The sequence below is a fragment of the Haliotis rufescens genome, unplaced genomic scaffold, assembly GCF_023055435.1.
Source record: "Haliotis rufescens isolate VD_foot unplaced genomic scaffold, xgHalRufe1.0.p SCAF_5, whole genome shotgun sequence".
In the NCBI taxonomy this organism is placed as follows: Eukaryota; Metazoa; Mollusca; class Gastropoda; order Lepetellida; family Haliotidae; genus Haliotis; species Haliotis rufescens.
The window spans coordinates 15,359,158-15,375,988 of NW_025964223.1; the positions used below are offsets into that span (position 1 = coordinate 15,359,158).

Sequence of the window (16,831 nt, forward strand, 5' to 3'; positions counted from 1 at the left end):
GTTCACGCCAAAAAATTCGTAATGAACTGATGAGTTGTGTACGGTCTTTTATAGTCAGCGTCTCTACTCTTGTTTCCAACACTTTTGCACTTGCATTGTGTTGAAAACTTTTTTCTGAAAGCAATTTCCGTGCATCCATTTTTGCTGATAAACGTTTACAAAAAAAAAAACATTTTGAGATGTGTTTGCGCGCAATGCACAAAAAACATGACATGATTAACGGGAATCAAACATAAGAATTGTCTTTAGGACGATTGCTGGGGAAAAAATCTAATTGGAATTCTCAAAACACCTATGCGTTTCTTTTGTTTGAAGAGTGTAGTTCTACCTGATTCATCGAAAGATTTTAACATTAAATAACACTAGTGAGGTAAAATGAATGAATCTAGATGAATAATCTTCACCAATATATTTAATTGCCCTTGACATATCCGTGAACTGCAATGGCAATCTCCCACATTCACCAAGATCCATATTGTTGTTTACAGTTTTACCAACTCGATCCCAAGTACGGTATACATATTTGTATTTGGAGATTTGGGGCTTAAGATACAACCTTGGCGGGTTCCCAGATGGCACGTAAAATTTTAAGAAAGGCCAGTTGGACTTCTAACAGATGCTGTAATCTGAGAATACAGACAGACAGACAGACAGACAGACAGACAGATGTATTCAGTATAAAGGCCAGAGGCTCAAAACAGTCAATATAATAACTGATTATTATATTTACAAAATGGTCAACATCTCTGTGCATATTCAATATTTGTGTCTCTACCAGTTTCTACAGCTAACCCAAAGTTACCACATCTAAATTTTGCCAAAGAAGAGCTTAAGTAAACGGGGATATTTGACGAAAGGTACAATCCAACTTTTATAAGTGACTTAAACTGCACATAGTACCTACACTTTGATGAATTCATTGGAACAGTGACATTATAAAATCTGCCATTTATTCCCAATATCTCTCAAACTGTCAAATAGAACTTAATTTACTGTTTCGAAGGAAATCTATAAACACAGTAAAATCTACCTTTTTGCTTAAGTGCATATATCAGCTCTAAATCTGATTTGATATTCACTAATAATGTTTTTATTGTGATACCATTTCTGGAGGTGAGATGTCAATTAAGATGGATGTAAACACCTTGCAGAGAGAATCAATCAAGGATATACCCCTGTATTTGTCTGGGCTATTTTTGCACCAGCCTTAAACACTGGGCAAATAATACTTCTTCTCCACGGGAAACTGGCCAGTTTGAAGTAATTTGGTTAAATAGTAAAGTAAAAAGATTCAGAGTATTGGGTTTTGATGACTTATAAATTCTATAGCAATAGCATCAGGCCATGGTATTAATAACTATTTCTTAGTTTATCAATGTTAGAGTTCACTTTCTGTTCATATTGTTTTAAATATGCCTGTGTTGCATATATATTCGGGAAATTATTTAGTTTGCCACCGTGTTGAGGCATATTGCATCAAAATTATTCTTGTATTAGTCTAACATTGCACAAACACTGGTAACCTAAGGCCCGAAGTTGTTGCATACACTGTCAAGAGTTTGCAGTCAGAGTGGAGCCAAGCTCCTTCCCAGCGCGTGACACAGTATTAGAGAGCTCCGCGAACGGGCTATCACTGTGAGGAGCTTGAAAGTGGCGTGCTACGAAAGTAAATGTAAAATAGCAACTGCATAACGGAAACGTAATATTTAACGGACATCTAGCTATAACAATTGAGTCTAAGAAAGCATCTTTCTAAGAAACATATCTTAAACTACTGAACAATACAATATGTTGTCCTGAATTATTTAAAATTTTGTTTCGAATATATTGGGGAGAATTGAATTCCATATATTTTTGGAATCCAACTTTTACTAACACGCACTTGCCGGTGTACCGCAAGCATTGTTCAGAGTGGATTCATAGTGGCTTCAGTTGCGAATTTGGTCAAGTTTGGGTACACGTTAAGTTGTCAGTCCAAAGTTCTTCTGCGATCCCTCTCATCTGTCACCAAAATGCCTCCAAAGTCAAAGAAAAAGGTAAGTACTAACGCGCTTGGATTTTTTAGATCATTTTGCTGGCTCCTTCTCAAATGCCGGTATAACCCGGTTCTTGTTTACCGTAATATATGAAATAACGTCTTACGGCGGGAACAATGCCTTTGTCAGTATGGCACTGTGCTTTCATGCGCCCCAACCAAGAAACAATGATATTTGTCTCAGTTGCTGTTTGTTTTTGTATGCAATTTGTTATTGATTGTTTGCCTTTGCGATCCTTCTTTTGAAGAGTTTAATAACTTTGAAGGAAGGAAACTTGATTAAAAGGAAATCCCCCAAAGTTTCAAACTTGAGTCCTATCGTTTGATTTTGCTAATGGTTTCATTACCACTGTTCATTCTAGATCACGTAGATTTCTGGATGTAGGACATTTTACGATAGACCCCCCCCCCCCCCACACACACACACAAACACCCCACACACACACCACTCCCTTATAAACAATGAGCAGTCCCTAAATGATGAAGAAATTTAGAATTTTGTCATAAACCCCCCACCATCCCCAACTCACTGTATATCTATTGATGACAATGAGCAGTTGTTAATAGAGTACTCGATTTATGTCATTATTTTTATCGTTGAAATTTTAAAGTCGTTATGATATATTGTTTATTATGCATGATTAACTTCAGCACTTGCTCATGTGTTAACAGGTCGCCAAGGAAGTACCTAAGGAAGTAGCTGACGCTGCTGCGGCTGAGGTAAGTTGTGGACAACAGTTATCAGGATAAATAGACACTACTTAGTTTAAATCACCTATCTATCAATGACTATCATGTCAAATGAACTACAAGCAGTATATTAGAAGTGAATGAGAAAGTGATAAATGTCTTCCACACTTATTGTTGTGGGCGGTCCCTAATCTATATTTCATCTATGTAGCTATAAACAACACTTACTCTCTAAAAATAATAGCTATGACAGTGGTAAAAACTAACATAACTACCTGACATAGGGACAGTGTGCAATATAGCCCCCTACTCGCAAGCCCAGGGCAAGCACAATTTTGATTGGGATAAAGATTCTGAAATGTCTCTAGCCCGACTGCCAACTGAAATTTAAAAAAAAATGTTTTATACTTAATGAGTAACATTGTATGCTTTTACTTTTAGCATCTTGAGACAAACTTGTACCTGCCAATTTTGAATAAATTATTCTGATTATTTATACTAAGTAAAAATATAGATTCATACCTTAAATGTTTACTTTAATGGCTGTTACACCAAGCACTAATTAGCAGTGAAAAAGTAAATATTTTCATCAATTTGGCCATCCCGTCTATGAAAAAGATGGCTTATGCACCACAGATAAGAGCACACACAAGTATCGTGATACGTATCGGATCTGATATGTATCTGATCGCACAAGTGTTGTATCATCCCAACCCTACTTTTAACATGTTTAAATTATGATATTTGTCTCATGTTTTATTACAATTTGGGTTTACTTTATAACCTTTGCAGAATCAAATTTCTGGAAAAATAAACTAGCATATACTTAAACTAGTGATATTTGGATACTATCTTTTAGAGACTAGCTTAGTCGCCTTTTACGACAAGCATAGTCACTATGGCAAGCATGGGTTGCTGAAGACCTATTCTACCCCGGAATCTTCACGGGTCTATGACATGATACATGAGAGTTGATACTGTGAAGATTGATGAGGCAGAGGCTTTATTGGGGGAACTGTGGTAATTTGGAACAAATTGTTGTGATTGTAGACCTTTGTTAACAACAGTCATCATATTTAAATCATGATAATGTGAAATTAAGTTTAACATTTCATTCAAGATTGTTGCACTTACACAGCAGCGTGATAATGAAGGTTTTATGGTACTGGTTCACTGAGATACCATGATGCAATTTAACATGGATACCTTTCAAGACACATTATACTGACACCAAACCGACCAGTCCTTGTTTTATCCCCTCTTGCAGAGTGTCAGGCAGGGTAACAACAATTACCCTTTTTCAATGATGTGGCTAACCCCCGACCGTATGTCTCCAGGCTTGTATCAACTAGACCAAGGTAGATCACTGCCACAAGACTTGCTATGCATGTTGACTGGGTTAGATGGCATGGTATTTGTTAAGTATGTGTTCCTCCATTAACAGGGACCTCCAGCAAAGAAGGGGAAGAAGGCAGAGGCTGAGGCAGATGAGGTAAGATGTTTTCATTGGTCCAATAATCTGTGGCAGATCTATTTTAGGAGTCATACTGTGCATGATGTATGTTCATCTGTTCATCATTAATCATTAATCATTGTATCTTTGGCGGTTGGATAGCCTTGTGGTTAAAGCGTTCGCTCCTCACGCTGAAGACCCGGGTTTGATTCCCAACATGGGTACAATGTGTGAAGGCCATTTCTGGTGTCCCCCACAGTGGTATTGCTGGAATACTGCTAAAAGCGGCATAAAACCATACTCACTCACTTGTTACTGGATCAAGTAGGGAAACGGTAACAAAAGTAAATGTGAAATCCAATGCACTGTAAGCATGGTAAGGTATCTGCCTGTTAAAATTCCTAATAAGGTAAAAATATGTGCAGGGATTTATTTAGAATTTTAAACAAAGTACCTTTGGCCATGTTGGCATTTGGAATATGTTTTCGTCCAAACATTCCGATTTTGTTTAAAAGTGTCATTTTGTGAGAATGCAGAGATATTGTTGCGTTACATTTAGTAAAACTGTAAAATATGGTGTTATGTTTTAAAGCCCTTTTCCCTTTATTGGATGGGTTATCATTTAAATAAAGGTAAGATAATCAGGTTATAATAATAATGACTTAGATTGGGAATTTTTACTATCATTCCCTGTCAAATACTGAGATAAGTGGATGATTGGGCCTCAGCTACAGTGTTGTTATTGTCAGGGTGAGGAGGCCACGCCCAAGAAGGGCAAGGGGAAGAAGAAGGCCGAGGAGAACGGAGACGGAGACAAGAAAAAGGTCGTCATTCCGACCATGACCTTGGACGAGCAGGACTTCTCCTCCAGCGCCAAGACCAAAGCTGGACTTGACTGGAACTTGAAGATATCCTCCTGGAACATCAACGGAATCAGGGCGTGGCTTGGGGTAAGCAGCAGGGCTTCACATGACAACTACCCTGTTAGTCTGTGACTAGTGAATGTCTAAAGGGACCATTAGTTTCTCTCAAAATCTAGTTGTTATGCATGAACTGAGCTGTGACAAGTTCATTTTATCATCTATAGTGTCTACACTGGGGCAGGTGTGCATCATCACAGTTTCGCACTGTGATGAAAGAAGGTTTACGATAGTTTTTCATTTTTTTCCATTTCACTGTTGTAACACTGTCTATTTCTTATCAGGTTGATTTATATATTGGGAAAATGGATTTGTTGAGTAAAGGCGACTAACATTGGATGGTCAGACTTGCTGACTTGGTTGATGCATGTCATCGTATTCCAAATGTGTTGATTGATGCTCATCATGTCAATCACTGGATTGTCTGGTCCAGACTGGATTATTTACAGACCGCCGTCATATAGATGGAATATTGCTGAGTACGGCTTCAAACAACAAACAAATAGAATACAATAGAGTGGAACAGTGCAGACTGGCAGAGAGATTCATATCTTCCGTTGTTAGGGGCGGTCAGGTAGCCTAGTGGTTAAAGCGTTCGCTCTTCACGACGAAGACCCGGGTTCGAATCCCGACATGGGTACAATGTGTGAAGCCCATTTCTGGTGTCCCCAGCCGTGATATTGCTGGAATATTGCTAAAAGCGGCGTAAAACCTCACTCACTCACTCTTCCATTGTTATGTAATATTTGTTTATCCCCGTTTATTATCTTGTGCATCTTTCATCTCTTCTAGTTCGATGATATACAAACAAGTGAGTAATGTTCCAACAAAAGATGCTGACATTATTTTATTGTGTTGCTCATCCAGAAAGAGGGTACTGCCTACATCGAGAAAGAGGCCCCAGATGTCTTCTGTGTCCAAGAAACAAAGTGTAGTTTAGATAAGATGCCTGATACAGTGAATGTAGATGGTTACCATGCCTACTGGTCGTCGGGGGAGACCGAGGGCTATGCTGGGACAGGCATGTATTGCAAGGAGAAGCCCATTGAGGTCACATATGGAATCGGTGAGTGGTTGGGTTGTCTCCCTTTGTCTGTTGTACCGTGGGATGTGCTATCTGCACGACGGGCAATGTAGAACTGTATTACACCTTTATGAAACAAATAATATGGTGGTATTTTGTTTGTTATGTGTTTATCATTTTTATTTACATATACTTCTTGAAAAAGCGCTAAGGACCACCCTATTTTTTCATATTACTATAGTTGATCTGTAAAACCATGACAGATTAACTATAGTTAAGTAGAGTCGAACCCTGGTACGTAGAGTCGAACCCTGGTATCTCCAACCTAGTGGGACTGAGTTGTAACCTCAGGATATCCTGACATTCAGTATAGTGAGGCGTGAACATCCAGACAGATCAAGTAACAGTAATATAGGTACCAAGCAATACAATTGCATGCACTTTTTGCAAGAAATTATTAACATAATACATGCGATGACAAAGTGAAATGTATTTTGCTGGCATTGATTCGTAACAATTATGACAAATCATTTATTGTACATGTACTTTATTAGGTATATCAGCAATCTCCATTTTGCCTGTACACTTGACGAAAGCAACACAGACCCTCATGGTTTATTCTCCCTGCAGTGTTTTATTGTACGATGAACAACGACCACGAGTTTGTTTATTTCCTTTATGAGATATCAAAATTATGTAAATCCTCTTTAAGGATGTTCGTAAAAAGTACACACATTTACCCGTTAAAAAATCATGATGACTCCCTGGATAGAATTCGACAGAGGCAATGTCGGACAAGTCCTATTTATGAATGGGGGTGCTAAGTTTGGTCTTTCCGGCATATTCTCACAACTTTCACTTCACCGTGGTCTAGTGGTAGAGCGTCCGCCCGGAGAGCGGAAGGTCCGGGGTTCGATCCCCAGCCGCGTCATACCAAAAGACATTAAAAGATGGTACTTGTTGTTACCCTGTCTGGCGCTCGGCATTAAGGGGCTAAAACAAGGACTGGTCGGCTCGGAGTCAGTATACTGTGTCTGAGACGGGTATTCATGTTTAACTGCGGCATGATATCTCAGTGAGCTAGCACTATAAATCGGCATCAGTCCGGACTAATACAAGCAGACACACACACAGATACACGTGCATGCACGTCGCTATATAAGTGCAATAATCTTGGACACGACGTTAAACCCCATTTCACCTCACTTTCACTTCAATTATCTGTCATGTCTCTCTCAGTTTTGGGTACAATCGGCCATTGCGTTCATCTGCGCTATACACCTACATCTCTGGGGATCAACTCACCAGACACTTCCTTCTCAAAAATAACATTGTCCAGTTTATGACATCATCAATTTGCAAGTGCATTTCGAATCTCCAGAATGACATCATGATAGAACAATGTTTCATTGTGAAATAAACCATGCTTCGTTCTTCAGTGTTCTTTGCAATTTATGGCATAGCTATCTTATATTTGTCAATACGGATTACCAATACAATTGGATGAAATGGTAGGTACATAATTGGTTGAACAATTGGTTTAAATTGTGCTGTAAATTTCACAGCAATGTGTTGGAAAGGTTACTGGGTGTACTTGCACTTCTCAAAACTGTTAATGTGGCAATTGACAACTTGGAGATAAACATGTTAACAGTACAAAATTCTATGGTAAAGTCAAAGTTGGGACAGTCCAAGGTTCGAGATAGTACTACATGTATGTATTTTTATCTCAAATTGGGGATAAGTGGGCAAAATTATATGTTTTTATATAGTGAGGCTGTCAGGACCAGAGAAGAGGTTCGGTATGTCAGTTCATTTGAGATAATGAGGTTTGACTGTAATATGGAATATTGTTAAAAGCAGAGTAAAACCCAACTCCCTCACTAGGGTTCCTTGGCCATGGTAATGAAAGGGAGGTAGCTGTGACAGGCTTCACGTTGTTGGTACGGCCCACACTCACCTTGTTGGTAACACTTGCAGGTGTGGACAAACACGACAAGGAGGGACGGGTCATCACAGCCGAATTTGAGAAGTTCTACCTGGTCACAGCATGTGAGTATTGTCACGGTGACATGCACCTGGGAGGGGGTGCTTGGTTGGGAGGGGAGGGGAGCAACACTGGTTATTGTGGCAATGTCATGTGGAGGGGTGGGGGTACTGGGTTGAGTAAGGGGTGACTCTAGTTATTATTCCTCGCCGCCAAGAAGTGGGTTGGGGGATATAGGAACAGAGTTTTTCCATCCTTCCGTCCATCCATCCGTCCTCCCATCTGTCCAGTTCTCAAAGGGGACAAATTTTCTCACAAACTATTTGAGTCAGAATAATGATATTTTACACACTGATGTCACTGGTCATGATCTCAAATTGGTGTCATAAATTCATTTTTTACAGAGTTATGTCCCTTGCTCCATCCTTTTCAATTTACTGCATACTGTGTGAAATGGTGACACATTTTCTTAGAAACTACTGAAGTTACATTAATGAAAGTTTGCATGCTTTTCTAAGAGATACTTGTCAAGACTGAATTCAGAAATTGATCCTGTAAATGATTTTTTTACAGAGTTGTGGCCCTTGATCCATGTTATTTTACTTATTGCATAGTGTGTGCAATGGGCAAAGGTTTTCTCAGAAACTACTGACGTTATTGTAGCAATGTTATGTCGAGGGAAGGGTGTTAAGGAATGGTATGTGGTAGTGGATGTATGGATGACACTTTATAGTTTACTTTGAAAAAACCTTGAAACTATTTTTATTATGCTTGTGATACTAACGTGTACTGCCACAAACCGTATGATATTTTATCACCATCCATGAAATCACATTTTGACTTCTCATTATATTTTAAGACTACAGTATCTTATAACACATAATTACAATTCACAAGCTTCAATTCATATTTATAACATGGCATCAAACATTTGGACTCATTTTCTGCAAAGTCCTATAACTTAAAACTGTTTATTTCTTAAAGGCTGTTTTAGGAAATAATGTCTGATTAATTGAAAGCAGACAAGTATTGAAATGTTTTGAAAGGATGTTTTTCTGACATAACAAACTAACAAGAGAAGAATACGATATTTTTTTACCAGTAAGCACAGATGATGATTTTTATGGAAGTAAGTTGATGCCTAACGTCTTTCTTTATGATGTCACAGCACAATTGCATTCTAGCACCCATAAGGCCCCTTTTCTCCTTGTGGGTCACATATATTATCCTTGCTGTGGTAAACAATCCCTATTACCTTTGTCTACATATGAGACCTGCTGTATGCCTAATTATGAGCTATTTCTTACCTTTGTCTTTATGATATATGTTTATTCAGACATTCCGAACGCTGGGCGTGGTTTGACCCGAGTTGACTACCGCACGAAGGAGTGGGATGTGGAGTTCCAGGCCTACATGAAGAAACTGGATGACAAGAAGCCCGTCATACTGTGTGGAGATCTCAACGTCGCTCATCTTGACATAGGTAGGCCAGACAGACATCACAGTATGACGAAAGTGGACAGTACACATATATGACAGTCAGTCATGGGTAGGCCAGGCAGACATATGATATGTGACAGTCAAACATGGGTAGGCCAGGCAGACAGGGGAAGGTCAGGCAGACAAGGTTAGGCCAGGCAGACAAGGGTAGGCAAGGCAGACAGGGGTAGGTCAGGCAGACAGGGGTAGGTCAGGCAGACATGGGTAGGTCAGGCAGACATGGGTAGGACAGGCAGACATGGATAGGACATGCAGACAGGGGTAGGACAGGCAGACATGGGTAGGTCAGGCAGACATGGGTAGGTCAGGCAGACATGGGTAGGTCAGGCAGACATGGGTAGGACAGGCAGACATGGGTAGGTCAGGCAGACAGGGGTAGGACAGGCAGACAGGGGTAGGTCAGGCAGACATGGGTAGGTCAGGCAGACATGGATAGGACATGCAGGGGTGGGACAGGCAGACAGGGGTAGGTCAGGCAGACAGGGGTAAGGCAGACAGGGGTAGGACAGGCAGACAAGGACGGGACATGCAGGCAGACATATATGACGGGCAGGACAGGCAGACAAGGACGGGACATGCAGGCAGACATATATGACAGGCAGACAGGGGTAGGACATGCAGGGGTAGGACAGGCAGACAGGGGTAGGTCAGGCAGACATGGGTAGGACAGGCAGACAGGGGTAGGTCAGGCAGACATTGGTAGGACAGGCAGACAGGGGTAGGACAGGCAGACATGGGTAGGACAGGCAGACATGGGTAGGACAGGCAGACAGGGGTAGGACAGGCAGACATGGGTAGGACAGGCAGGGGTAGGTCAGGCAGACAGGGGTAGGACAGGCAGACATGGGTAGGACAGGCAGACATGGATAGGACATGCAGGGGTGGGACAGGCAGACAGGGGTAGGTCAGGCAGACAGGGGTAGGACAGGCAGACAAGGACGGGACATGCAGGCAGACATATATGACAGGCAGACAGGGGTAGGACATGCAGGGGTAGAACAGGCAGGTAGGGGTAGGACAGGAAGACGGGTAGGACAGGAAGACTTGTACGACAGGCAGACTGGTAGGACAGGAAGACTGGTAGGACAGGCTGGCAGGTAGGACAGGAAGACGTGTAGGACAGGAAGACAGGGGTAGGACAGGAAGACAGGGGTAGGACAGGAAGACAGGTAGGACAGGAAGACTGGTAGGACAGGAAGACTGGTAGGACAGGCTGACAGGGGTAGGACAGGAAGACTGGTAGGACATGCAGACAAGGGTAGGCCAGGAAGACTGGTAGGACAGGAAGACTGGTAGGCCAGGAAGACTGGTAGGCCAGGCAGACTGGTAGGCCAGGAAGACTGGTAGGACAGGCTGACAGGGGTAGGACAGGAAGACAGGGTAGGACAGGAAGACTGGTACTACAGGCTGACAGGGGTAGGCCAGGCAGACAGGGGTAGGCCAGGCAGACAGGGTAGGACAGGAAGACTTGTACGACAGGCAGACTGGTAGGACAGGAAGGCTGGTAGGACAGGCTGACAGGGGTAGGCCAGGCAGACAAGGGTAGGACAGGAAGACTGGTAGGCCAGGCTGACAGGGGTAGGCCAGGCAGACAGGGTAGGACAGGAAGACTGGTAGGACAGGCTGACAGGGGTAGGACAGGAAGACAAGAACGGGACATGCAGGCAGACATATATGACAGGCAGGTAGGGGTAGGACAGGAAGACAGGAGTAGGCCAGGAAGACTGGTAGGACAGGCTGACAGGGGTAGGCCAGGAAGACTGGTAGGCCAGGCAGACTGGTAGGACAGGCAGGTAGGGGTAGGACAGGCAGACAAGGGTAGGTCAGGCAGACATTGGTAGGACAGGCAGACAGGGGTAGGACAGGCAGACAAGGAAGGGACATGCAGGCAGACATATATGACAGGCAGACAGGGGTAGGACATGCAGGGGTAGGACAGGCAGGTAGGGGTAGGACAGGAAGACAGGGGTAGGACAGGAAGACTGGTAGGACAGGCTGGCAGGTAGGACAGGAAGACGTGTAGGACAGGAAGACAGGGGTAGGACAGGAAGACTGGTAGGACAGGCAGACTGGTAGGACAGGAAGACTGGTAGGACAGGAAGGCTGTTAGGACAGGTTGACAGGGGTAGGCCAGGCAGACAAGGGTAGGACAGGAAGACTGGTAGGACATGCAGACAAGGGTAGGACAGGAAGACTGGTAGGACAGGAAGACTGGTAGGCCAGGCAGACAGGGTAGGCCAGGCTGACAGGGGTAGGCCAGGCAGACAGGGGTAGGCCAGGCAGACAGGGTAGGCCAGGCTGACAGGGGTAGGCCAGGCAGACAGGGGTAGGCCAGGCTGACAGGGGTAGGCCAGGAAGACTTGTACGACAGGCAGACTGGTAGGACAGGAAGACTGGTAGGACAGGAAGGCTGTTAGGACAGGCTGACAGGGGTAGGCCAGGCAGACAAGGGTAGGACAGGAAGACTGGTAGGCCAGGCTGACAGGGGTAGGCCAGGCAGACAGGGTAGGACAGGAAGACTGGTAGTACAGGCTGACAGGGGCAGGACAGGCAGACAAGGGCAGGACATGCAGGCAGACATATATGACAGGCAGGTAGGGGTAGGACAGGAAGACAGGGGTAGGCCAGGAAGACTGGTAGGACAGGCTGACAGGGGTAGGCCAGGAAGACTGGTAGGACAGGAAGACTGGTAGGACAGGCTGACAGGGGTAGGACAGGAAGACTGGTAGGACAGGCAGACTGGTAGGACAGGCTGACAGGGGTAGGCCAGGCAGACAAGGGTAGGACAGGAAGACGTGTAGGACAGGCTGACAGGGGTAGGCCAGGAAGACTGGTAGGACAGGAAGACTGGTAGGACAGGCTGACAGGGGTAGGACAGGAAGACTGGTAGGACAGGCAGACTGGTAGGACAGGCTGACAGGGGTAGGCCAGGCAGACAGGGGTAGGACAGGAAGACGTGTAGGACAGGCTGACAGGGGTAGGACAGGAAGACTGGTAGGACAGGCTGACAGGGGTAGGCCAGGCAGACAAGGGTAGGACAGGAAGACTGGTAGGCCAGGCTGACAGGGGTAGGACAGGAAGACTGGTAGGCCAGGAAGACTGGTAGGACAGGCTGACAGGGGTAGGCCAGGCAGACAAGGGTAGGACAGGAAGACTGGTAGGACAGGCTGACAGGGGTAGGACAGGAAGACTGGTAGGCCAGGCTGACAGGGGTAGGACAGGAAGACAAGGGTAGGACAGGAAGACTGGTAGGACAGGAAGACTGGAAGGACAGGCAGACAAGGGTAGGACAGGAAGACAAGGGTAGGACAGGAAGACTGGTAGGACAGGAAGACTGGAAGGACAGGCAGACAAGGGTAGGACAGGAAGACTGGTAGGACAGGCTGACAGGGGTAGGCCAGGCAGACAGGGTAGGACAGGAAGACTGGTAGGACAGGCTGACAGGGGTAGGACAGGAAGACTGGTAGGACAGGCTGACAGGGGCAGGACAGGCAGACAAGGACGGGACATGCAGGCAGACATATATGACAGGAAGACAGGGGTAGGCCAGGAAGACTGGTAGGACAGGAAGACTGGTAAGACAGGCTGACAGGGGTAGGACAGGAAGACGTGTAGGACAGGCTGACAGGGGTAGGCCAGGAAGACTGGTAGGACAGGAAGACTGGTAGGACAGGAAGACAGGGGTAGGACAGGAAGACGTGTAGGACAGGCTGACAGGGGTAGGACAGGAAGACTGGTAGGACAGGCTGACAGGGGTAGGCCAGGAAGACTGGTAGGACAGGAAGACTGGTAGGACAGGCTGACAGGGGTAGGCCAGGCAGACAAGGGTAGGACAGGAAGACTGGTAGGACAGGCAGACTGGTAGGACAGGCAGACAGGGGTAGGACAGGGGCAGGACAGGAAGACTTGTAGGACAGGCTGACAGGGGTAGGACAGGAAGACTGGTAGGACAGGAAGACTGGTAGGACAGGCTGACAGGGGTAGGACAGGAAGACAGGTAGGACAGGAAGACTGGTAGGACAGGAAGACTGGTAGGACAGGAAGACAGGGGTAGGACAGGAAGACAGGGGTAGGACAGGAAGACTGGTAGGACAGGCTGACAGGGGTAGGACAGGCTGACAGGGGTAGGACAGGAAGACGGGTAGGCCAAGTAGATGTATATGACACAGTGTACATCACAACGGAAGATCAGGCAGACATAGTGTACTAGACATGGTCCCTGTCAACATGTGAGTTGTATACATCTCACCAGAGGTTGGACCCTACACCTGTTTCCTAATTGAAATAATACACAAGAGCCTATGAACATGAACAGACTCTCTTTACTTTCAGACTTAAAAAATCCCAAAACCAACAAGAAAAATGCAGGTTTTACTCCCCAGGAGCGTGAGGGGTTCACCAACCTGCTGAACGAGGGCTTTGTGGACTCATTCCGCCTACTGTACCCGGACCTGGAAGGTGCCTACACTTTCTGGGCCTACTTCATGAACAACAGAGCCAAGGATGTAGGCTGGTGAGTAGTCTTCTCCTTTTTTTTTACAACAACCAAGAACCTTTCTACCAAATCTATGATATTGTTTTAAATAACAGGTTTGATGCTGTCTCTGGTGTACAGTGAGTAGTACAAGTTGAAACTCCTGTATACATGTTGTCAGTGTTATTCCACACCTCAGGCGCTGGCATCGATTCCTCTCACGGGTACAACGTGTTAAGCCCGTTTCTGTTGTTCTGCCATGATGTTGCTGGTGTATTGTTAAAGTGGCCTCACTCACTCACATGGTGACCTAGACCTCACTCACTCACTCACTCACTCACTCACTCACTCACTCACTCACTCACATGGTGACCTAGACCTCACTCACTCACTCACGTGGTGACCTAGACCTCACTCACTCACTCACTTGGTGACCTCGCTCACTCACTCACATGGTGACCTAGACCTCAATCACTCACGTGGTGACCTAGACCTCACTCACTCACTCACGTGGTGACCTAGAACTCACTCACTCACTCACGTGGTGACCTAGACCTCACTCACTCATGTGGTGACCTAGACCTCACTCACTCACATGGTGACCTAGGATACATGAACTATTATGATAGCATTTGACTGTGTTATTTGATACAAGTAAACACTGCAGTTTTTAAAAGGTTTACAAAAGGGAGCATATGTTTAGAAATGTGATGTTTGCTTGCAGGAGACTGGACTATTTTGTGATGTCCGAGCGTCTGACCGACAATCTGTGTGACAGCATCATCAGGAAGTTTGTGCAGGGTAGTGACCATTGTCCCGTTGTCCTGTTCCTCAACATGTGAATCCTTCTCCATCATCGTCGTTTAGAATGTGTGACGATGTTCATCATTGTCCATATAGTACAGGTCGTGAACACACCAGCCATTGTCCGGAACATGGTCTGTTTGTTAATACAGTGATACCCAGTTGGTCTGGATCCCGTTGTCTGGAGACCCGCTTCTTGAAGGTTGTTCGGAAGGTCTATAAATACCCTCTCATACAGAGGAACAGTAGTCTGTGTCTGTACACACCAATGGGGATTCTGGGTTAGAATTGTCCCTAGAACCTGCGCTGGTCGTAAGAAGTGACCTCGTGGATCGGATAGTCAGACTCAGTGACTTGGTTGATGACTAAATTGTTGCTCCCAATGTCGATCACTGGATTGTCATGTCCAGGCTTGATTATTTACTGACCGCAGTCATATAGATGGAATATTGCTGAGTGCTGCGTACACAACAGACAAACTGTACCTGAAACTGAAACTTAATTGCAGATTTACTTACCTGGGCCAGCTAGGATACGATCCTGAGTTTGAATCCTGGATTTGCCCTTATTATGATCTTTGGTTTGTCAGCACCGTACCGGTTGTTGTGGGTTTCACAGAAATGGTAAACGTTTCACATGTTTAAGGCAGGCGTCACTTCAGTTTGTCTTTTTCATAACTGACATACGGTCCAAAGTACAATGAAGCCCGTCTAACTAACTGCTCTTTACCCATGATTCGCTCTTCTACTGTGTTTACCAGGATATTCACCAGTAATGGTCTCCATTCACATTTCACTGCGTAGTCAGTGCTCATTTTGTTCAGAATCATGGTTATTTGTAGATCATTTTTATTAAAATATCATTTGCAATATTTTCTTATTCTTTTTACTGTGGATCTGATGTGGATAAACTGTTATCACCTTTTTCATTGAATACATTGATACCCGTCTTCAACACTTCCCAGGGGCGGTCGGGTAGCCTAGTGGTTAAAGCGTTCGCTCGTCCAACGAAGACCCGGGTTCGATTCCAGACATGGGTACAATGTGTGAAGCCCATTTGTGGTGTCCCCCGGCGTGATATTGCTGGAATATTGCTAAAAGCGGCGTTAAACCATACTTACTCACTACTCAAATCTTCCCAGGTCTGTACACACTACTTTCCTCCATCCTCAGTGAATACAAGTGGCAGCCCTCTCGTCGCCGTGTTTAATGCACAAACTAAGTCTGCATCCAGTGAGTGAGTGAGTTGGGTTGAATGCCGCTTTTAACATTATTACAGTTATATCAGGCATGTCACCTTAATGTGGGAGGAAAGCCCGAAGTGATGCAGGTCTCAGACGTTTATCACTTTGATGAAACCCATGATCATGGGTATGGTGCTGACAAACCTAGAAACATAATCGGCAGAACCTAGATTCGAACCCACAATCATAGGGTTCTGGCGTGCCCAAGGGACGCAACTCTGCACAGCGAATCGTGGCACCTTAGACGACTTGGCCACCCGCGCCCCTGCTTCCAGTGAGAGAGAAACCACCACCATGGAGCTCTCTCTCTATGCAGTCGAACTTCATTGTGTCAAACTTGCATGTTGACTCCAACTGATTAGGGAGTCCCAAGTATCCAAATGAAGCATAAAATTCCCCTGGTGTCTCGAAACCCCGGATAACACTTCCCCCAGGTCCCCACGAGTTCCCTTCAAGGTTCAACTCTTTCTTGTGTAACATGTGCTATGGCCTTGCAGCCATCTACTTTCCAGGACTTCATGCAGATAGTAGGGCCATTTTGATTTCTGTGAGTTACACAATGTCTCATTTCATTGCCCAACTAAGAATACACACTTGTCACTACTTCACCCCATAGCGACTGTATGTATTCACGAGGCGACTAACGGGATCGGGTGGTCAGACTCACTGACTTGGTTGATGCACATCGTCATATCCCAATT

At 44.8% G+C, this 16,831-nt stretch overlaps 1 protein-coding gene across 1 annotated transcript; it reads left to right on the forward strand.

The window, feature by feature from the left end:
* Positions 1-1,860: 1,860 nt before the first annotated feature.
* LOC124113267 (exodeoxyribonuclease-like) lies at positions 1,861-15,756 on the forward strand. The gene is made up of 9 exons (XM_048384037.1): positions 1,861-2,036; positions 2,708-2,755; positions 4,170-4,217; positions 4,928-5,128; positions 5,966-6,164; positions 8,103-8,174; positions 9,446-9,592; positions 13,942-14,122; positions 14,808-15,756. Exons 1-9 carry the CDS (start codon positions 2,013-2,015, stop codon positions 14,923-14,925), a joined length of 1,038 nt encoding a protein of 345 aa, XP_048239994.1. The 5' UTR covers positions 1,861-2,012; the 3' UTR covers positions 14,926-15,756.
* Positions 15,757-16,831: the final 1,075 nt, after the last annotated feature.